This window comes from Musca domestica, unplaced genomic scaffold, assembly GCF_030504385.1.
Source record: "Musca domestica strain aabys unplaced genomic scaffold, Musca_domestica.polishedcontigs.V.1.1 1, whole genome shotgun sequence".
Lineage (NCBI taxonomy): Eukaryota > Metazoa > Arthropoda > Insecta > Diptera > Muscidae > Musca > Musca domestica.
The window spans coordinates 18,065,420-18,090,148 of record NW_026712114.1 but is presented as its reverse complement, the minus strand read 5'-3'; the positions used below and the strand labels follow the sequence as shown (position 1 = coordinate 18,090,148).

Below are 24,729 nucleotides of genomic sequence, written 5' to 3'. Positions count from 1 at the left end.
GGTGGTCCTCAAACCTCCCTGCCCATAAATATCGGTGCACTTCAACATTTGAAGATAGGTACTTTAATGAGGATACACAGAACATTTGTTAGTTTTGATGTCAAAAATAGAAGCGTAAGCCTAAGATATAATGCTGCTGATCATTTTTGAAGAGGAACTCGAAGAGGAACTAGAAATATTTAAGTGATATGTTCTATTTTCACACTGTGAAGACATGCCAGACTTTTTCTAAGAATTTCGATTCAAAAATGGACCAAATTGACTTATAGTTTCTTATATCTTACTCAGATATTCCATCAAAGATTTAATATGTTATAGAAAAAAGCGAGACTTCGAGTTAATTTAAATTACGCATGCCGGCAAGCCCACAAATTATTGTCCTTGATTGAAAAACAATTTTGGATTATGAAATGCATTGTATTTATTAATTTTACAGTTTTTTTTTTTTTTTTAATTTTACTTAATATTAATGAATCTTAAAGTTAGTATTTCGTCCTTTTTATCATTTGGCCAATTTTGTTCCATAAGAAATTGTTTTATCCCAATTCAATTGTTTCGTCTAACCTGATCGTCATGATAGATGAGCAAATCTTTTATGAGAACATTTGGGAGATTAGTTATTTTGCGAATGTTTATGATATCGCGATCCAAGGGATAGATTAATGGTAGATTATCCAACAATAAAGACTCCAAACCTCCTAAGGTGGAATCTACTTCCCGATTTACATTGATTTGATTGTTGTCGTTTACAGGGGTGATAACAACCAACAGTTGGATGGGAAGACCATTTACACGGCCACGTGGCAAGAGAAGATGTTGTGGCAGTAGAATTGTTTGTCCCACGATTGGTTCAATGGCCAAATCATTGTTTCCCTGCAGAACACCCATAACACGTTGGTAGATTTTCAAAAGAGGGGTTACATTACCCTGGTCGACGGATACTATGCTACGGGAATTACGCTGCAATACATTACGTCCAGTGTTTAATTTAACTTGGGCTATATCCAAGAGTATGGTGTTTAAGCGTTGTTTCTCCAATGACAGTTGATTACCCAGGGCATCGACTTTGGGCACCAAAAGAGTGCGTATGACAACATCTTGTGGACGTTTTGAGTTCACATCCAAAGTGAGGCTAAATGGTTTGTGATTGAGCTGCAACAAGCGGCCTGATTGCTTGCCAATTCTCACCTCTTCCACAATGGTCTTTAGCTCATCAACTCGCAGATTATTTATACTAACATCATTATAGAGAATATCATCCACATTACGTTTATCCAATAGCTTTTGAATTTGTCCATCAAGGGTGATGACGATTTGGCGTAATAAAATTTCGGTAATGGGATTTTCCAAAATATTCGATACGGGCCCATCTTGGCTGTAGTGGGATAGAGAGATGACTTCGTGTAAAATTTCATTTAAAATAAGTTGGTTAATCTCCTGCAGAATACGTTGATTATCCAGACCCCTTTGTTGTTGGTGAATTTGTTTCTGTTGCAAATGTTGTATGACTTGTTGTAGAGTATGTTCCAAACGTTGATTTATGACCTGTAATTGCTGTCTCAAAATCGTTTTGGATTGCTCATCCAAACGATCATCTTGAATGATTATCGTATCAAGATTTTGAATATTTTGCAAATTTCCAATGTTTTGCAGGGAAATTTGTTCAATATTCAGGCGTGCCACCAATTGTTGCAGCTGATGCAAAAGTAGTTGGCTAATTTGAATTTGTCTGGTGTTTAATATATTTTGTTCTAGAACGCTGCGTGGAAGACGTTGATGGGTATTGGTATTTTCTTCACTTTCAACGAGTCGCCTTTTGAGTAGCGATAATGTATTGCCCACATCCAAGGGGCGTCCATCGTTTATTAGGGAGAGGGGTAAAACTTGATTAAGGCGTCTACCTTCATCGAGGTTTTGCGTGGAGCGTTGTCTTTGCAAATCACCAATATTGAATTGATTAATGCTTCTACGATCATCGAGGTTTTGAGTGGAGCGTTGTCTTAGCAAATCACCAATATTTGAGTCAACTCGATTTAAATTATTTCTTAGTCCCTGATGATCGCCAATGTTGCGGGTATTAACATCAAGCAATGGTGATTGGTTGTCAAGTAAATTATCCCTGGAGCCGAGGCGATTCTAGAAAAGAAAGAAAGAGAGAGAGAGAGAGAGTGGTGTTAGAAAGTGTTGAAATGGAGTTTAGTCACTGAAAGCTTCGTAAAAAGAAAAAAAATATTTATGGGAATGGAATGATGATTTTTTGCTTTATTAAAAAGGAAGAGGAAGATTGAAAATTGGAACCGAATCCTACAACATATCCCTAATCAAGTGGTACGCTCTATGGGGTCTATGCTAAGGACTTATTTTTTTATTTTTTATGGAGTCAAAATATCTAATGGAATCCCGAAATATTACATTGTAACAGGTTTGACGGAAATTTGGGACCTAAGCTAACCTGTATATACCTTGTCTGACATGGGTATTTCGAGGAATTAGTAATATGGTGGAGGGTATAAAAAATATGAGAACCAGCTTGACACATTCGATTTTTTATACTGATAATGATACCAGTTGGAAAATCATTCGGAATTCTGACAATATTTCATTAAAATCATTAAACTTTTCAGGTTCTTCCCATTCTACACTTTTAAAATCCTTTACCAGGAGATATTTTGTCATAGCGGTGCCATCTACATTTTGTTCCTCCTTTTCAGACTCATTTCCAAATCTTATATTCCACTTACCCGATTATTGCCATAAATATCTTCTCTCCTTCTCGACACTAGATTTTCATTTCCAATAGAATTTCGTTGTTTTCCCTGTTCCACAATTAGCTGACCGATTAAAACATCCAGTACCGAACGGACATCTAAATCATCGGACAATAGAACTTCATCACTTGTTGTGGTCACATCGAGCAGACGTTGACGCAAAGAGTTGACATTTTGATTTCTTCCAACACCACCTACAGGACGTCTCAAAGTCTCTCCCATACGAATATTTCCCTCCACATTATATGTCTTGGGTAAAATCTCATAAATGGCAGGTATGATCAGTTGCTGGGTATCAAGACGATCTTGCAGAGCCGATATCAAGGAATTTACAAAGAGTATTGGATTTACGTTTTGACGCGCATAAATCACAAGACGTTGTAAAGTTTGAATGTCACGGCAGCGGACCAGCAGACGATGGAGGCCGAATTGTTGGCGTACTATTACTTCGTCGGTCAAGGAGTACACGTCATTGCGGCCCAGCACACGATTGGAGCGTATTAAGTCGAGCACAAGTAGCATATCCGAGTCCAGGGGCTGTAAGCATCGAAGGGAGAGTATATAAATATAAAATATGAACCAAGCTTTCCTCTCGTAGATTCTCTTACCTCAATGTAATTATTTCTGTCGGCAATTCCCTCAACCCTGAGCGAAAGGAGGTTTTCATCACGCAATGGCTGTTCCACATCCCTGAGGACATCCAAAATGAATTTTTGCAAGAGCAGCTCATCTCTGGTCATTGCATAAAGGCGGCCAATACCAATATCTAAAAGGAAAGTTCGAAAAAAAGGATAATAGCAATTAAAAATCCAACAATTGTTATGTATAAATCCTACTCACCATTCCGCCAATTTTGTCCCGTATTGACGACATTCAAGCGCTGGCGATCTGTTAGAATACTACCACAGGCTGCAAGTCCTGCCAGGCACAGAAGTATAAGGATATTCCGCATGGTGTCGAGGATTAATACAAAAGCTCTACTTGTTGTAATGTTTCAGACACTTGCTGAAACTATGATCTACAACATCGACTCATCGGATTATTTATACTCCTCAGATCAATACGTTTTCGGAGGAAGAAGATGATTGCAAATGGATCGAGAAACTCTTTATCTTTATAGGCAAAGGAGGTTATTCGCTGGTCAATTGCTTGTTTTTTTTTTTGTGGACATCATAAATTTGTATTTTTAGCATGTTGTTGTAATTTGTACATAGCAGACATGTTCGATAAGGTGGGGGCAATCATTGCCGAACCAATGTTTGATGGCTTAAATAAAAAATTAATTGACCATAGAAAAGCAAGAGAGAATTTTAATTATTAATACACATGCCTATCTTTGTTGTATTTCGTGACTTTTTGACATCTTCTGGAATACTTCTGAAAAGAAACATAAAATTAATGGCACTTGTATTGGAAATATATATCAGTTGTATTAAAAATAAATAAATGAACCTGCTTCAAACGGCAGGGTTCAAATGTATTTTTACTAAAAACCGTAGGCTATCGAACAAACATCGTACCTAAAATTTTGATAATTATTTTGATACATAACAAGTAAAAAGCAATAAGTTTGGCCGGGCCATTTGAGACAAAATTTTCAAAAAATAAAATCTTAAAAAATTCTTTTAAAAAGTAAAAAAATCCGAATATAGCAATTATATTAGGGTCTATACGAAGACGTGGACCTACATAGACAAATTTTGTCAAAGGCCATTACAATATTGAACTACAATACTTGAAAAATCCGGTGAATAACGTAGCTAAAATCATCAAAATACCGGATATAGGGAGGTACCGACAAATGGGAGCTATACGAAGACCTGGACCTGTATAGACAATTTTCTGTCACAGACTGTAGCACCTTTTAGGAACTTCAAATACGAAATTTGACACAATTTCGGTGCATATTGCACCTTAAATAGTCAAAATACCTAAAATAAGAAGGTACCGATGTATGGTGGCTATATGAAGACCTGGACCTCCACAGACATTTTTCCCTATAATCCGTATTTTAATGATTTTAGGCACAATATTTATCGGAATTGCTTTATATTTCGTATTTAAAGTACCTAATAGATATCACAGCTATTAGGTACTTCAAATACGAAATATGAAGCAATTCCGATAAATATTGTGCCTAAAATCATTAAAATACGGAATATAGGGATGTACCGTTATATCGGGGCTATACGAAGACCTGGACCTGCATAGACAATTTTCTGTCATAGACTGTAGTATACATTCCGAACTCTAAATACGAAATTTTAAACAATTGATTAATGTCGATAAAATCATCAAAATACCGAATATCGCGGGCACCGTTATATGGGGGCTATATGATATCCTGGTGAGATAAAAAAACTGCAACAAAGTCAAATGCCATAATTTTTGAATTTTTTTAAAAATTTATTGAATGAAAGCAAAAAAAAGTCGGAAAGACCATTAACTTTTAGAATAAGTTTAGATTTGTTCGAATTGGTCACCTTTGGCACGAATTATGGTCTTCAAATGGCCAATGAAACCGTCACACGCTGCCTGAATGTTCAATTTTGGCCCATTCCCGGCGAAGCACTTGTTTGAGTTGATCGACATTTTGGAATTTTTTAGTGCCTTGCTTTCCAAAATACTCCAGGCATAATAGTCCAACGGATTGGTATGCGGAGATTCTTGGGTGGTGTTGAGTCATATTGGAAAGTCCAGGGTCCGCGGCCGAAATGATTGCGTCCCAAGGCTTTAATACACTCTCCAAAATATTTTCGCGATAATATTCGCCATTTTTTCTTATGCCACAGTCGATTAATACGAGCGGAGAGCGACCATCGGCTGTGGTCTCAGGCTGTAGTACCTATTAGGAACATCAAAATACAAAAATGTCGAACAATTTAGTTGGATATTGTGCCTAAAATCGTCAAAATGCCGATTAAAGAGAGGTACCGATATATAGGGCTTATACGAAGACCTGGACCTGCATGGACAATTTTCTGTCATAGGCCTATTAGGAACTTTTAATACGAAATTTGAAACAACTCCGGTGGTTAATGTCGCTAAAATCATTAAAATACCGAATATCGGGGGGTGCCGTTATGTGGGGGCTATACGATATCTATGACGTATACAGACAATTCTCTCCCCGGGAGTAAAGTACTCAGAAAAAACTTCTTATGTGGATTTTCAGACAATTTCATTGAAAAATTTGGTTACAATCTTCAAAATACCGAATATCAGGGGCACTATTATATGGGGGCTATAATATATCGTGGACCTATGTAGACAATACTCTTCCAGGGGGTAAAGTACTCAGAAGGAATTCCTTGTATGGATTTTCAGACAATTGAATTGAAAAACATTAGTTACAATCTTCAAATGCCGAGTATGGGGGGTAACGTTATATGGGTGCTTTACGATATCGGGGATCGATATAGCATATCTTCGAACTTGATCTGCTTGCTGATAAAAGACTGATCTGTGCAAAATTGTAGCTTCCTATCTTTATTCGTTTTGACTATTGCGTGATTACATCAGACTAATGGACAGGGCTAATTTTGGGCTGCTCAAGACTATACACACTTTGCTATGCCTCAAGTTATTATTTCGATGAGTTACAAACGAAATGACGAACTTAATGTACCATCTTTATGGTGAACAGTATACAAATGGAAGCTGGCTGGATATTCGATTTATACATCGATAATGAAAGCAGTTGAAGACACATAATATCTCATTAATTTCATTAAATGTTGTTAAGCTATTTCCCTTCTACCCATTAAAAATTCTGTAGTGTCACAGTCATGCCATACAAATTTTGAACATCTAAGTAGTAAATATTAACCTTAAGTTTACGTTGGTATATATATGAAATTATGGGAACGACATCGCAGTAGGTTTTTGTGACTTTTTCACAGCTTCTGAAAATAAATATAAAATTAATAGCACTTGTGTTGAAAATATCGACAGAGTTCAAACGTATTTGTACTAATACCATAGGCGAACATAAGCTAAACTTAGAACTTGTATTTTATTTTGGAAATAAGAAATGATAAGCTGGTCAATTACCTTTTGGGTTTTTATAGTATTCAATATTTGAGAATAAGTATTTCATGAATAATTTTTTTATAAATATTATAATATAAATTTATGCAAGTATTTTCAATTTCGTTTATGCCCTCCACCATAAAATATCATTCCGCACTTTCCTGTTATATTTGACAGAGACCCCCTCCCCCTATATACATTTTCTTCTCCTTGTACTGATATTACATATTTAGGGAACGATAAAATCGGATGAAGATGTATATCGAAGCTATATACAAATCTGAACCGATCTCCATAAAAATTTGGCAGAGGTATTTTCGAGCAATATCTGATGCCCGGTACCAAGTACCATTGTTGTGAAATGCATATTACGCATGTAAGGGACTTTAACACCAAATTGGATGAAACATATATGTGGGAGCTATATCTGAAACAATTTTCACTAAATTTGATGTACTTGTTTCTAGGATAAATTTAGTCAAAATTGCCAAAATTAAGTCAATTTGGGCTGATATTAGCCATTTCATGCACAATGCACAATAACCCTAAATAGGTCTTCTGCGAAAATCTGACATTTACAGAGGATTTTCATCTAAAGAAGATGAATATACAGGGTGAGATGAAAAAACTGCAACCAACTTCAAACTGCTGTCATTTCTAAGTCACTCGTCCGACAGCTGTTAAAATTATTCCAGTGATAGCTCATTATATTGTTTACAGGCGTACAAAAGCAATTTGGTGAGAATTTTTCAGAAAAAAAAAGTTATTCGTGATGCGATTCAAGCGTGATAGTGTGATTTCCTTATATTTGGCTGGAAAACTACAAGTGGCTATCGTTAGAGCACTCCAGCATTTAAATGTGATAAATCTTTTGTATCTCGTACCATCTCTCGGTTACCATGATATAGATAGCGTAGCCCGACGTCAAGGAAGTGGACAGAAGAAAACCGCAACATCAGCAGAAATGTTTCGAAGAGTAAAGAAGCGAAGAAGAAGAAGTGACTTGATCGAAACCCACGTTGCAGTGGCCGAAAAATGGCTCGTGAGCCGAACATATCGCAATATTCTATTCGGCAAATATTGAAAAATGAGCTTGGGGTAAAGCCATTGAAATTCCAAAGAAAGTCCTAAAACATTTGTTGTCTAGCAGTTCGTCAGCTGAAAATGTGCACCTTCGGTTGGCCACCAGAAATCAAGCGCCGGGCATGGTGATAGTGTGGGCCGCCATACCAGCCGATGGTCGCCCTCCGCTCGTATTAATCGACCGTGGCATCAGAATAAATGCCGAATATTATCGCGAAAATATTCTGGAGGGTGTATTAAAGCCTAGGACATTCCAATAAGACTCAAAACGCGCCACCCAAGAATGGTTACAAAATGAGGTCCCTCGCTGCATTTCCAGCGCACAATGACCACCAAAATCTCCGAATAAAAATCCTTTGGACTATTGTGTCTGGAGTGTTTTGGAAAGCAAGGTTGGCATTAAAAAATATCAAAGTGTCGATCACCTCAAACAAGCGCTTCGCCGAGAATGGGCCAAAATACCGCAGAGCAACATTCGGGCAACATGTGACGGTTTCATTGGCCGTTTGAAGGCCATAATTCGTGCCAAAGGTGACCAATTCGAACAAAACTAAACTTATTCTAAAGTTTGTTGCTCTTTCCGACTTTTTTTGCTTTCATTCAATAAAGTTTTTGAAAAAAATGTAAAAATTATGACGTTTGTTTTTTTTTGCAGCTTTTTTATTTCACCCTGCATATGGGAGCTACATTCAAATCTGAACCGATTTCAATATAAGTTGGCAGATTTATTTTTGTTCCGATTTCCCATTACTATAACCCATCAATATATTCAAAAACTAAATTTTTTGGAGGTATCTCCGATTCTGATGCTATATCTCCAGTTCCAAGTAGAATTTTAACAAGTAAAAAAGCTGTAAGTTCGGCCGGGCCGAACTTTTAATACCCTCCACCATTTGGTACAAATTTGGCAATTTCCAAAAAAAAAAACGTTAAAAATTCTGTTAAAATCTTAAAAATACCGAATGCTTATACGACGACGTGGGCCTGCATAGGCAACTTTTGTCATAAATTATTACAATATTTAAATGCGAAACTTGAAGAAAAATCTGTTTATAATGCAGCTAAAATCGTCAAAATACCGAATATGGGGGGTACCGTTATATGGGGGCTATACGAAGACGTGGACCTGCACAGACAATTTTCTGGCATGGGCTAAAGTATCCATTACGAACTTCACATACGAAATTTGAAACAATCCCTGTAAATAATGTCGCTAAAATCATTAAAATACCGAATATCGGGGGGTACCGTTATATGGGGGCTATATGAAGACGTGGACCTACATGGCTCATTCTTTGACTTTGGATGAAGTATCCATTACGAACTTCAAATACCAAATTTGAAACGATTCCGGTAAACAATGTCGCTAAAATCATCAAAATACCGAATATCGGGGGGTACCGTTATATGGGGGCTATATGAAGACGTGGACCTACATGGCTCATTTTTTGATTTAGGATGTAGTATCCATTACGAACTTCAAATACCAAATTTGAAACGATTTCGGTAAACAATGTCGCTAAAATCATCAAAAACCCGAATATCGGGGGGTACCGTTATATGGGGGCTACAGGAAGACGTGGACCTGCACAGATAATTTTCTGTCTTAGGCTGTAGCATCCATTACAAACTTCAAATGACAAATTTGAAATAGTTCCGGTGAATAATGTCGCTAAAATCATCAAAATACCGAATATCGGGAGGTACCGTTATATGGGGGCTATATGATAACTTGGACCTACATGGCCCATTTACGAACTTAACCTGCCTACTGGGAAAAAATACATGTGTGCAAAATTTTAGCCTTCTATCTCAATTTGTTCGAAGGATAGCGTGATTACAACAGACAGACGGACAGACAGACAGACAGACACACAGACAGATAGACGGACATGGCTAAATCGTCTTAGAATTTTACGCTGATCAAGAATATATATACTTTGTTGGGTCTGACATGAATATTTCGAGGAGTTACAAACGGAATGACAAAATTAATATACCCTCCATAGTATGGTGGAGGGTATAAAAATTTATATAGCCTACGTCACTTTCAGACAATGTTGTAGTATACTTGGAAATTTTCAGGAAAATCTTTTCAGCGGGATTCGAGTACATAAATTACAAACATACATTTTCCTCTTTTATAGATATTCCGGGAAAATAAATTGTAAAAACAAACCCTGGCATTGCTTTTTAAAACTGCATTTCGATTTATTTAAATAAAGAAAAAAATTACAGAAAAATTATATTAACTAACTTATGCATATATAACGGGATTTTAATCACACAGTCCATTGCAATATCCGGTCCGATGGTTGTCAATCAATCATTATTTAGTAGCCATACAACCATTCAAAGTAGTTCTCTGGAGAGTGGGGGGAGAGTAATGGGCGGAAAAATGGTTTCTATTGTCGTAGACGATTCACTTTATCCTCATGATAGATGAGAATATCTTGGCCACCGATATTGGGTAGGTTTAACAACTCCCGGATATCACCCATATTACGATCCATGGGATATGTCAAGGGTAGATTATCCAAGAGCAGTGAGTTGAGACCCAAACGGGTGTTCACAACTTGTTGGCCTTCAGTCAACATTCTCGCTGGCATGGTGTCATCGGCTGGTGTAATGACAATCAATAATTGCATGGGAAGACCTTCAACACGGCCACGGGGCAACAACAGGCGATGAGGCAGTAGCGTAGTTTGGCCCATCAAAGGTTTCAAGGTCAAGTCGACGTTGCCTTGCATGGCACGCATGACGCGTTCATAAAGCTCAGAATAGGTGGTGACATCACGTCCCGTCCAGGTTATGTCACGGGATTTGCGTTTGATTACATTGCGTCCCTGGATCAAGTCCACATTTACAATGTCCAATAGCAGGGTATTTTGGCGTTGTTCTTCGGTGATCATCTGACGGCCCATAACATCTACCTTGGGAACGAGCAGGGTGCGCACAACAACCCGTTGATTACGGTTTGAGGTTACATCCAGGTTAATGGCAAAAGATTTGTGATTGAGGCGTGGCACGCGACCAATGATTGTTTTTTGTGACGACATTGTGTCCAGGACATTGGAGAGATCAACGTCAACCTCTTCCATGTAGGTGCGTAAATCACCAACATTTACATTGTTAACGGTGACGCCATCGAGAACAACCTCATTTAAATTACGTGGCCTGCGAAGCTGTTGTATTTGACGTTCAATGGTGTTAATGGTGTGACGCAAAAGCACTTGGCTTATGGGAGTCTCCAAAATATTGGAAATTTGACCGCCCTCAACAAGCTCGGAAAGATTAACAATTTCCTGTAGGATTTCATTTAAAACCAGGCGATCGATTTCCTCGATAATAATTTGATCATCCAGTCCCAAGTTGTTATAATGCTGTTGTCTTTGATCCAAATGGGTGATGGTTTGTTCCAGCGTCATTTCAAGGCGATTGGTAATCTCTTGCATTTTTCCCCTCACAATATCCCGTGTACGTTCATCTAGACGACTGTCTTCCAACATTTTCAAATCCAAATTATCTAAACGACCCACACCGCGGCTACCTTGGTTAAGATTTCTATTGAGGTCTATGTTGACCATGCGATTCATTCGTCCCATTCCGCGCATAACATCCACAATGTTGCTGCTATCCTTGGTCACTCGATTCATCATGGACATTTCATTGTCCAAAATGCCCCGGCCATTCACGGATTGCATATTACCCCTTATGTCTCCATTGATGGTGTCCCTCATGAGACCAACACGGCCCAAACGATTCATGGAATCCGTATTTGTGACACCGTTTTGAAGGGCAATTTGTTCAATATTCAGACGTGCCACCAGCTGTTGCAAATTATGCAAAATCAATTGGCCCATACGTTGTCTTCTCTCACCAACGCCCACCATCATGCGATTGATGCTGCGGGGAACACGTCTCAGCTCATCGGTCCTATCACCTTGCAGAACATCGTTAAGATCCATGTTACGCGATTTGCCATTGAGTAAACCCAATCTGCGGCCACCGTAATGCATCATACGATCATTATCCATTGAGTTGTCGTCGTCGTCATTCAGATTTCTACGATTCATAATACTTTGCCAACGATCCTTCCCACCAGTCATCGTCATCATGTTGTCGTCTCTATCCATTCGCATATTTCTATTCATTTCCATAGTTCTGTCAATTCCCACATTTCTATTCATACGAACATCGCGATCCATATCAAGATTTCTATTCATTCCCATGTTCCTATCCATTCCAAGGTTCCTGTTCATGCGAAGATCGTCATCAATTCCTAGATTTCTATTCATTCGAATATCTCTGTCCATTTCGATATCATTTCCCATTCGGCGATCTCTATTTATGTCAAGGTTCCAGTTCATTCCCATGCCTCTGTCCATTCCGAGGTTTCCATTCATATTCCATCCCATATTTCTATCCATTCCAAGGTTTCGATTCATTCCCATATCTCTGTCCAAATTTCTCTCCATTCCAAGGTTCCGATTCATGCGCAGGTCATCATCCATTCCGAGATTTCTATTAATTCCCATAGTTCGCATTCGATTGACATTGGAAACTGTATCCATATTACGATTCCATAGGCGATTATTAGCCACTTTACCATTAAGCATGTTAAGTTTTGTGCTACCCATATGTTGGGTGGTACGTTCACGATCCATTCGGAGAAGTTCCGTATCATCATCAATATCGGTCAAACGTCTATTTTGGATATCTTCGTTTCTGCGCAAAATGTTGTCGCGGCGTGTTCCCAAATTCTAAGGAAAGATAAACAAATTGTTAGTGATATATTTATATAAATGGATTATGTAGATACATTATCCACATCTCTTGAATGACAAAGATAAAATATGATTGGATTGCATAGATACATTATCTACGTTATTTGGATAATCTACATACATTATCCACGATATAAATATTATGTAGATATTTTATCCACGATAATTATTATGGTAGATGCATTATCCATGGTCATTGGATAGTGTAGATACATATCCACGTTAATTGGGTAGTATAGATACACCATCCACGATATGTAGATACATTATCCACTGCATTTAGACATGAAGATACATCATCCACGTCATTTGGATAATAGAGATACACTATCTACGTCATTTGTAAAATGTATACTTTGTCCACGATATTTAGATAATGTAGATACAGTTTCTAGGTCATTTAGATAATGGAGATACATTATCCATGTAAATTAGATAGTGTAGATACATTTTCTAGGCCATGTGTATAATGCAGATACATTATCCATGATATTTAGATAATGTAGATACAGTTTCTAGGTCATTTAGGTAATGGAGATACATTATCCATGTTAATTAGATAGTGTAGATACATTATACACAACATTAAAATGATGTAGATACATTATCCACGATATTTAGATAACGCAGATATATTTTCTAGGCCATGTGGATAATGCAGATACATTATCCACATTAATTGGATACTGTAGATACCTTATAAACTACATTAAAATGATATAGATACATTATCCACGATATTAAGATACATTATCCACTGCATTTAGACATGAAGATATATTATCGATGCCATTTGGATAATAGAGATACATTATCTATCATTTGGGTAAGGTAGATATATTATCTACGACATGAAGATGATGTAGATACTTTATCCACGATATTCAGCCAATTTAGATACAATTTCTAGGTCATTTGGATGTTGCAGATACATTATCCTTGTTAAATGGATGAAATAGATACAATATCCGCGACATTAAAAAGATGGAGATACATTATCCGCTGAAGATACATAATCGACGGATGACGTAGATACATTATCCATGTCATTTGGCTAATGTAGATACATTTTCTAGGAAATCTGTATTATGTAGATACATTATACACGGCATTAAAATAATGTAGATACATTTTCTAGGCCATTTGTATAATGTAGATACACGATTCTTGTTAATTGGATAGAGTAGATACATTATCCGAGACATTAAAAAGATGTAGATACATTATCCACTGAATATAGAATAGAATATCCATGTCATTTGGATAATATAGATACATTATCCATTTCATACATTATTCACTGAAGATACATTATCGAAGACATTTGGATGACGTAGATACATTATCCATGTCATTTGGCTAATGTAGATACATTTTCTAGGAAATCTGTATAATGAAGATACATTATACACGGCATTAAAATGATGTAGATACATTTTCTAGGAAATCTGTATAATGAAGATACATTATACACGGCATTAAAATGATGTAGATACATTTTCTAGGCCATTTGTATAATGTACATATATGATCCTTGTATATTGGATAGAGCAGATACATTATCTGAAACATTAAAAAGAAGTAGATACATTATCCACTGAAGATAAATTATCCATGTCATTTGGAAAATGTAGATACATTATCCATTATATTTGGATCATTTTGGTCATTTGAATACTATAGATTCATTTTCTAGGCAATTTGTGTAATGTAGATAAATTATCCATGTCATTTAGATAATGTAGATACATTATCTAAGCAATGCAGATACATTTTCTAAGATATTTATATAATGTAGATACATTATCCACGTTAATTGGATAGTGTAGATACATTATTCGCGCCATTTAGATAGTGTAGATACATTATCCACGTTTTGGATAATCTAGATAAATTATCCACACCATTTCAATAATATGGATAAATCACCCTTCGTCATACCGTAATGTAGATACTTTAACTTAACATCATCCGAATAAATTTACCATATCACGATCCTCATCCATATCACGTCTCAGTGTATCCATACGATTCACAATATTTCTCTCCCGCTGCATGCGCCACATATTGTCATCATTTCCTCGTCTCATCGAGTCCATGCGATCCATTACATTTCGTTCACGACCCATTGTCCAAACATCTTGGTCAATATTTCTGCCACGCAACACATCACGATCCACATTCTTCATGGTATCGCCTTGTTCCACAACCAATTCATCGATCAAAATATTAAGGAATGCCCGCAGACCAACATCTTCGGCCAACAGTCCTCTACCGGTACCCATGGGAATGACACGCAACGACATATCCTGGCTATTTTGATCGACCATGATTACACGACCACCCATTGTCTTCTGCATGGCCAATTGTTGATGGAGATTACGCCATGGCATCCATAACTGAGACTTGTCAACAATGCCGAGACCAACAACGGGATTCAAATTCAGGTTGGCATTTCGTCGCATATCGATTAGATCCAAAATACTGGGACGCGTCGAGGCAACATTTCTATTCACCACTCCAGTCGTATCTCTGGCAATTTGTTCCACACTACGTATCACTGTATCGTCGAGATAGTTACGGGGTAAAATTTCATATATCGCGGGAACAATGAGCATTTCGGTATCGCTACGATCTTGCAGGGCCAATGTTAGGGCATTGACAAACAGCACAGGATTGATGTTTCGGCGGGCATAGACAGCCACACGTTGCAGCATATGGAAATCACAAACGCGTACCAATAGACGATACAGACCCAACAACTGACGCAAATGCAACTCATTGGTCATGGAACACATGTCATTGCGACCGAGCATGCGATTGTTGCGCATCAAATCTAAAACCATTCGCATGTCATCGTCCAAGGGCTGAAAGAATGGAAGGTAGACAAAGTGGATTAGTTATCAATTTTGCGTCAAGGGAATTACAAAAAGACTTAAAACTGGCTTTAAAGTTGAACAAGTCAAAAATCTTTAAGTTCGACCGAGCCGAACTTTGAATACCCTCCAACATTTGGAATGAATTTGGCAATTAAAAAATAAAATCCGTTAAAAAAATCTGTTACAATTTGAAAAATACCGAATGTAGCGGATATATTAGGGTCTATACGATGACGTGGACCTGCATAGGCAACTTTCGTTATAAGCCATTACAATATTCAAATGCGTAACTTAAAAAAAATCGGTAAATAATGTAGCTAAAATCATCAAAATCCCGAATATAGGGAGGTATCATTATATGGAGGCTATACCAAAATATGGACCTGCATTGGAAATTTTCTGCCATAGGCTGTAGTATCCATTACTAACTTCAAATACCAAATTTGAAAGAATTCCTGTGAATAATGTTGCTAAAATCATCAAAATATCGAATATCGGGAGGTACCGTTATAGGGGGGCTATACGAAGACGTGGACCTGCACAGACAATTTTCTGTCATAGGCTGTAGTATTCATTGCGAACTTCAAATGCCATATTTAAACCAATTCCGGTGAATAATGTCGCTAAAATCATGAAAATACCGAATATCGGAAGGTGCTGTTATATTTGGGCTGTACGAAGACGTGGACCTGCACAGACAATTTTCTATCCTAGGCTGTAGTATCCATTTCGAACCTCAAATACCAAATTTGAAACAATTCCGGTGAATAATGTAGTTAAAATCATCAAAATACCGAATATCGGGTGGTGCTGTTATATGGGGGCTATACGAAGACGTGGACCTGCACAGACAATTTTCTGTCATAGGTTGTAGTATCCATTCCTAAATTCAAATACCAAATTTGAAACAATTCCGGTTAATAATGTCGCTTAAATCACCAAAATACCGAAAATGGGGAGGTACCATTATATGGGGGCTATACCAAGACGTGGACCTGCATAGACAATTTTCTGTCATAGGCTGTAGTATCCATTATGAACTTCAAATACCAAATTTGAAACGATTCCGATGAATAATTTAGCTAAAATCATCAAAAAACCGAATATCGGGAGGTGCTGTTATATTGGGGCTATACGAAGACGTGGACCAGCACAGACAATTTTCTGTCATAGGCTGTAGTATTCATTGCGAACTTCAAATGCCAAATTTAAAACAATTTCGGTGAACAATGTAGCTAAAAAGATTAAAATACCGAATATAGGTAGGTACAAATATATTGGGGCTATACGAAGACGTGGACCAGCACAGACAATTTTCTGTCATAGGCTATAGTATTCATTGCGAACTTCAAATGCGAAATTTAAAATAATTTTGGTGAATAATGTCGCTAAAATCATAAAAATACCGAATATCTCGAGGTACCGTTATATGGGGGTTTTACGAAGACGTGGACCTGCACAGACAATTTTCTGTCATAGGCTGTAGTATCCATTCCTAAATTCAAATACCAAATTTGAAACAATTCCGGTGAATAATATCGCTTAAATCACCAAAATACCGAAAATGGGGAGGTACCATTATATGGGGGCTATACCAAGACGTGGACCAGCACAGACAATTTTCTGTCATAGGCTGTAGTATTCATTGCGAACTTCAAATGCCAAATTTAAAACAATTTCGGTGAACAATGTAGCTAAAAATATTAAAATACCGAATATAGGTAGGTACAAATATATTGGGGCTATACGAAGACGTGGACCAGCACAGACAATTTTCTGTCATAGGCTGTAGTATTCATTGCGAACTTCAAATACCAAATTTGAAACAATTCCGGTGAATAATGTCGCTAAAATCACCAAAATACCGAAAATAGGGAGGTATCATTATATGGGCGGCTGTACCAAAACGTGGACCTACATGGCCCATTTTCAATATCAAAAGTACTGCAGATATAATATACATTTGAGTAAAATTTTATCAACCTACTTCATTTTCTTCGGAAGCTAGACTGATTTCCACAGACGGACATCGCTAAATCGACATAGAATTTTATGCTGATCAAAAATATAAATATGTACATTTCGGGGTCTAAAATGTATATTTCTAGGTCTTACAAACAAAATGACAAACTTAATATACCATCCATACTATGGTGGAGGGTATAAAAAAAGTGATTTGCTGGATTTGTTTCCATGGAATATTACGAGAAGTAAATCGTTTGGTTCTTGCCTTTCAAAAAATGTATTTAAATTTATATTTTGTCGGTCCAAAATTATTAAGAACTAATACTTATTTTTTCTCTCAATCTGCTCAGGCTTGGTAGTTCTATATTTTTGCGATTTGGGTAGTTCGCCTAAAAGTATGCTCCACTTTTTAAATTTTTACACATCCAGTTTGTATTAAAAAATCCTGAATATATTTTCTCTTCTTACACCTCTAAGGCAAATTCCTTAAAAAATAAAAAAGGTGTTCCCACGGACTGGATTTTCAGGATAATGTTCTATATAATAATGTATTTGGTTCTCCTTCTAAAATACAGGCTTTAAAGAAACAATAGGCTTTATAAAGACAAATATTTTTTGTCTAACTTTGTAAAAATGTAATAAATATCAAAGACGTTGTATCTCTTCCCACTCCCTTTCTCTACCTACTTTACAGTTCAAAACATTCCTTACTCCTTTCGGTGAAAATTCCATAAATCAAAATCAAATCCCACAATTATCCCTTCCACATTTTTCTTATGATCCCTGCTTGTCAAAACTTACCCCCGTATAAATATTTTCATTGGTGACATCTTGCACATCCATTTCCAAAAGGACTCGATCTTGCAAAGGCAACTCAACCTGGCGGAGGATATCAAGAATGAATTTTTGGCGTAGCAATTCATCTCGGGTCATGGTATAAAGACGGCCGACACCTAAAAGTGAAATATTTCAAAAAACAGAAAAATGAATCCTAGAAATTTTCAAAAAACTTTAAAACCATATCCTTACCATTTTGTGTTCCTTGAAGAACATTAAGATTTAGTTGCGGACGATCCAAAATGACGCCACATGCCGCCAGTCCGGCTATGGACAAAATAATGAAAATATTCCTCATACTTTTTTTGGGTTTCGATGTTATTGCTGCTGCTGTTGTTGTTCAGGGGCCCACCACTCTCAAACGCTGGAAACACTTGAAGTGACTACAATTGTTCCATTGCTGAAATTCCCCTTATATAGTCGTCTCATGGCAGGCGTTCTTTTCTTGTGGTGACATCTCGGGAAAATTCTTATCTTCCTCAGGTTGTTAACTTTTATTTCGACAATCGTTTGTTGTAGCTGTTGTTTTGGAAGATTTTTAAAAAATATTGTTTTTTTTTTTGTTAATTCTCTGAAGATTTCCTGCTTGATTGAATTTGGTTTACAGCCTATTCAAAATAGGCTGATAAGCTTCTGAACTGCAAATAGCTTAAATGATTTTAATGACACTTTTCATTGTCAGTTGCTAAGTGTGTTTCCATGGATGATGCTTGGGAGAAACCATGGTGCTTTGTAATGGACAAGGAATTGAAATGCAGAAACTGTACCTCCTTAAGACCAAATGGTTTTCTAGAGGAACCCCAAATAATATTTCATAAGAAGACCAAATGACCTTCAAAGTAGACAAAATAGCCTTCCAAAAAAAACCTTCCATAAGAAGACCAAATGATCTACAATAAGAAGATCAATAGAACTTCAGTGAGAAGATCAACTGGTCTTGTACGAGAAGATCAACTGATCTTCTACGAGAAAATTAACTGAATTTCTATGAGAAGATCAACAGGTAATGAGAAGACCTTTTATTCATCTATGAGTAAACTACTATTGGTCTTTTATGCGAGAAGACCTTCTGGTCTTCTATGAGAAGACCTTCTGGTCTTCTATGAGAAGATCTTCTGGTCTTCTATGAGAAGATCTTCTGGTCTTCTATGAGAAGATCTTCTGGTCTTCTATGAGAAGATCTTCTGGTCTTCTATGAGAAGATCTTCTGGTCTTCCATGAGAAGATCTTCTGGTCTTCTATGAGAAGATCCTCTGGTCTTCTATGAGAAGATCTTCTGGTCTTCTATGAGAAGATCTTCTGGTCTTCTATGAGAAGATCTTCTGGTCTTCTATGAGAAGATCTTCTGGTCTTCTATGAGAAGATCTTTTGGTCTTCTATGAGAAGATCTTCTGGTCTTCTATGAGAAGATCTTCTGGTCTTCTATGAGAAGATCTTCTGGTCTTCTATGAGTAGATCTTCTGGTCTTCTATGAGTAGATCTTCTGGTCTTCTATGAGAAGATCTTCTGGTCTTCTATGAGAAGATCTTCTGGTCTTCTATGAGAAGATCTTCTGGTCTTCTATGAGAAGATCTTCTGGTCTTCTATGAGAAGATCTTCTGGTCTTCTATGAGAAGATCTTCTGGTCTTCTATGAGAAGATCTTCTGGTCTTCTATGAGAAGACCTTCTGCTCTTTTATGAGGAGACCTTCTGCTCTTTTATGAGGAGAGAATAGCTTCTGCTCTCCTATGAGAATAGCTTTTTCTTTTCTATAAGAAGACGTTCTGCTCTTCTATGAGTAGACATTTTGGGGTTTCTATGAGAAGACTTTCGGGTCTTCTGTAAGAAGACTTTCGGGTCTTCTGTAAGAAGACTTTCGGTTCTTCTGTGAGGAGACCTTTTGCTCTTCCATGAAAAGGCCTTTGATATTCTATGATAAGACTTTTGACCATCTCTGAGAAGACCTTTTGCTCTTCACCGAGAAAAAATTCTCGGAAGAAGACCATTGGTCTGTGAAGATGTTGTGGTCTTCTGTACTATTACTTTTTGGTTTACAATAAAAGGACTTTCTGATTTTCTTTGAGAAGACTTTCTGGCTTTCTAGGATATATTGCTTTAACAATTTTAAAAATTAATGCGGAAAACTTTTCTTTTCATGATGTGTTTGCTGCATGGCCTCAATGTGATTTCCTTATTGTTTTTCCTTAACATTTAATTTAACGTAAAATAATAATAATAAAATTTTATTAAATAAATAAAATAATAATTTTTTTATGTAACAATTTAATAAAAATGCTTATCATGTAAAGTTTATAGATGATGGGCTTATGCAATATTTGCAAAATATTGCAGCAGAGCCAGAGAATACCTGTTGAATGATACGAATATCGACCCACAACACCAAGGCCGGGAGAGGTCGGCATTTAGAGCTTGATAATTGAAATTAATTTAGATTATTTAATTTTAAGCATCAAAATGTAAAATTATATGAATATGAATTTTAAATTAATTCAAATTTGTAATTCTGTGATGGTTTGAAAGAATGTCAGAACTCCGTTTCATCAGCCTTGGAATTTCCAACAAATATTTCAGTAATAAAATGGATTTTCCTAATGCAATCTGATAAGACATGTGTAGTGCGTTCCAAAAGACCCTTTGGTACCATTACATCTTCTTGCATTTATTTATGTCGATATCGATGTTTGACTGACTGATTGTTGTTATTGTTGTGTTATTATCAATTAATGTCTTCATTATTATTATTATTATTATTATTATTATTATTATTATTATTATTATTATTATTATTATTATTATTATTATTATTATTATTATTATTATTATTATTATTATTATTATTATTATTATTATTATTATTATTATTATTATTATTATTATTATTATTATTATTATTATTATTATTATTATTATTTAATTGTAATCAGCATACATTTAATGACGTTATTTTTGTTAATTTTCGCCAGTTTTGTTTATGTGGTTGCGTAAAGTAAGAATCGAAACAAAAAGAAAAATACATATAAAATTATGAAGATGAAATTAGGGTGTCCAGAAAACAGATATTTGAAATTTCTAATTTTTTTATTACTTACAAAATATGAGCAGTTAGTAGTTGTATCGGAACTAAATAAATATGATAAAAATATTGCGATATGTTTTTATGAGATATATAATAATTTTTAGAAAACGTAAAAATGTGCGTGAGGTACCAGATATAGTCGACCGAGGTATTCCATTTTCATACATCATCTAAAACATATCAACAACTATAGGCATGAACAAAATCCAATTTTATGCGAAATCAAAAATTCCGATCAATTCCGTATTCATCTCAGGTTTCTAGTTGCGAGAAATATTTAGAAATAGCAAGTTGTGAAGAATCGCTGATATGTTTCGCAAGTTATGACAGATAGAAGTACTGAAAATTGTGACCCTTTGTGGGTGAGATACCAGAAAGGGGTTCGCAGATATACAGGGTCAGATAGAAAAAAACTGCAACAAAGTCAAACGCCATTGTTTTTACATTTTTTTTTAATTTTATTCAATGAAAGCAAAAATGTCGGAAATAGCATCACATTTTAGAATAAGTTTAGATTTGTTTTAATTGGTCACCTTTGGCACGAATTATGGTGTTCAAACGGCCAATGAAAACGTCACACCCTGTCCGAATGATGCTCTGCGGTATTTTGGCCCATTCCCGGCGAAGCGCTTGCTTGAGGTGATTGACACTTTGGTATTTTTTAGTGCCAACCCTGCTTTCAAAAATACCCCAGATACAATAGTTCAACGGATTGGTATCCGGAGATTTTGGTGGCCATTGTGCGCTAGAAATGAAGCGAGGAACCTCTTTTTGTAACTATTCTTGGGTGGCACGTGCTGAGGGCGATGGTGCTGAGTCCTGTTGGAATGTTTATGATCTGCGTCCAAAATGTTTGCGTACCCAAGGCTTTAATACACCCTCCAGAATATTTTCGCGATAATATTCGGCATTTATTCTGATGCCACGGTCGATTAATACGAGCGGAGAGCTACCATTGGATGTTATGGCGGCCCACATCACCATTGAGTTCTGGTGGCCATCCGAAAGTGCACATTTCCAGCTGACCTCTTTGGCAAGTAAACACGATCATTTTGTTTGCTTTCAAACTACTGGACAACGAATGTTTTCTTATCGGAGAAAATCAAATTCGGCAGTTCACCACTTTCGGCCAAACAAAGCAACTCTTTAGCTCTGTTGAGTCTATTGTCTTACTGTTGCGGCGTAAGTTCTTGCACTTTTTGGAACTTCAATGGCTTCGCCCCGAGCTCATTTTTCAATATTTGCCGAATGGAATATTGCGATATGTCCAACTCACGAGCCATTTTCCGGCCACTGCGACGCGGGTTTCCATAAAGTCGCTTCTTTACTTTTCGAACCATTTCTGCTGATGTTGCTGTTTTATTCCGCCCACTTCCTTGACGTCGGGCTACGCTACCAGTATCATGGTAACGATAAAAGACACAAAAGATTTATTCACATTTAAATGCTGGAGTGCTCTAACGATAGCCACTTGTGGTCTTCCATCCAAATATAAAGAAATCTTACAATCACGCTTGAATTCCATTACGAATATTTTTTTTCTGGAAAATTCTCACCGGCGTACGCTAGTAAAAAATATAATGAGCTGTTACTGGAATAATTTTAACAGCTGTCGGACGAGTTGCTCAGAAATGAGAGCAGTCTAATCATTATTGTTATTCAAAACTTTTACCCTTTGTGGGGGAGGTACCGGAAGAAATTGTCCGATCTCTACCATTTTTATACCAGTTCTTGTGTTGATGGAAATATTGAGATGTACCAAGTCTGAATGCAATGGAATGTAATGTTGGCGTTTTATGAGCTTGTGGGGGAGGTACCAAAAAAAGTGGATCGATTGATCCCATTTTCGGAACAGATCTTGTGTTACTAGAAGTAATTGGATATGTGAAATGTGAAGAGAACTGGATACTTATTTCGGATTTTGTAATCGTTTTGGTTATTTAAAATTTTGACCCTTTGTGGGGGAGGTACCAGAAGAAATGGTTGGATCTGTACAATATTTATAACAGATCTCGTGCTGATGCAAATATTGAGATGTGCCTAGTCGGCATGGAATCGGATATTAATTTCGTGCTTTATGAGCTTCATGAATATTAAAAATTTTGGCCCGTTGTGGGGGAGGTACAAGAAGGAGTGGACCTATATATTCCATCTTCACACCTGACCTTGGGTTAATGAGAATATTTTGATGTGTGTAATTTGAAGTCAATCGGACTCTTACATCATATTTTATGAGAGTTGTTATTATGTCCTGTCCATTTTCTCACCTAACCTAGCACTGATGCAATTATTAGGATTTGCAAAGTTGAAGCGAAATCTTTCTGTGCAGAAAATATTTTTTTTTTTTTGGAAATTTCGACCATGTTCGAATTAATGTGACTCCACTGTATCTGCATATGTTTTTGGGAGAGGCAGCATTAATAACGCGTGTCACTTCACAATGACGGTACGTCAGTAAGCATGAACATTGACATGAATTATGGCTCATTTTGTTAGACTGTTGACAGGCATAAAATTTAAGTATATTTTTGTTATTTATTGGCGATTAATGAAAAATATATTGATTTAAAATAAAAACATTGTTGTTGTTGTTGGTTTTATTTCACTTTGTTTAATTCAACCTTACAGATTATCGATGGTACTAAACTTGGACTTAGGTTTCTTTTTTTTCGAAAATATATATTTATAGCATTCTTTTTTCTATTATGTTCGGCTAAACAAGTTTAACATTTGTCAGTTATTTATATTCGGTACACACATTAAGCATCCATAGGTTGGTGGTTAGTTACGATAACGTTCGTAGCCATTTGGATTTATGAGTTAGGGTATATGCTTATGCCAAACATATGGCGCGTATACTTGATATAGGAATATTATCAATACGCCCCGGTATACCTATGATGCTTTCGAAATTATGGTTCCTACGAAAGCATGGCGCCCAATCGTTTAGTGAGAGGCCAACCAAAATTCTAAAATTCAAGAAAATTACTAGAAATTGATTAGACTTTGTTTTCGGGGAATTGGATGAATAATAGTTACGTTCGACTAAACTAAAGGATCTAATGTTCCACAATCAGATTTTTATTCAAAAGTAAAGACCATTAAAAGGACGGACATTAATTATATTGTACCACAAAATTTAATGTTTTCAATAATTACAGGAGATTTCCAGCAGATTATGAAAGAAGAGCTAAATATAAAAGATAAATGTATTGGCGTTTAGAATAGAGGGGGCAAGTTTCACCCTTTTCATCTATACAGGGTGAGATGAGAAAAAGTGCAACCAATTTCAAGCTGCAGT

The 24,729-nt window shown here is 36.5% G+C and overlaps 1 protein-coding gene across 1 annotated transcript; it reads right to left on the bottom strand.

The window, feature by feature from the left end:
• Positions 1–431: 431 nt before the first annotated feature.
• On the bottom strand, positions 432–18,739 carry LOC101892591 (fat-body protein 1). Its single transcript, XM_059124336.1, has 8 exons — positions 18,544–18,739; positions 18,316–18,467; positions 14,656–15,537; positions 10,291–12,646; positions 3,609–3,761; positions 3,377–3,534; positions 2,742–3,305; positions 432–2,136 (listed from the first exon to the last, which is right to left on the bottom strand). Exons 1-8 carry the CDS (start codon positions 18,647–18,649, stop codon positions 547–549), a joined length of 5,961 nt encoding a protein of 1,986 aa, XP_058980319.1. The 5' UTR covers positions 18,650–18,739; the 3' UTR covers positions 432–546.
• Positions 18,740–24,729: the final 5,990 nt, after the last annotated feature.

Bases quoted from the DNA above. Each gene is read 5' to 3' on its own strand.
- LOC101892591 (XM_059124336.1), bottom strand. From the start codon at position 18,649: ATGAGGAATATTTTCATTATTTTGTCCATAGCCGGACTGGCGGCATGT. The intron at 12,647-14,655 runs GTAAATTTATTC...ATCTTTCCTTAG, and splicing joins TGGATGAGGATCGTGATATG to AATTTGGGAACACGCCGCGA. The intron at 3,535-3,608 runs GTGAGTAGGATT...CTTTCCTTTTAG, and splicing joins GGGACAAAATTGGCGGAATG to ATATTGGTATTGGCCGCCTT.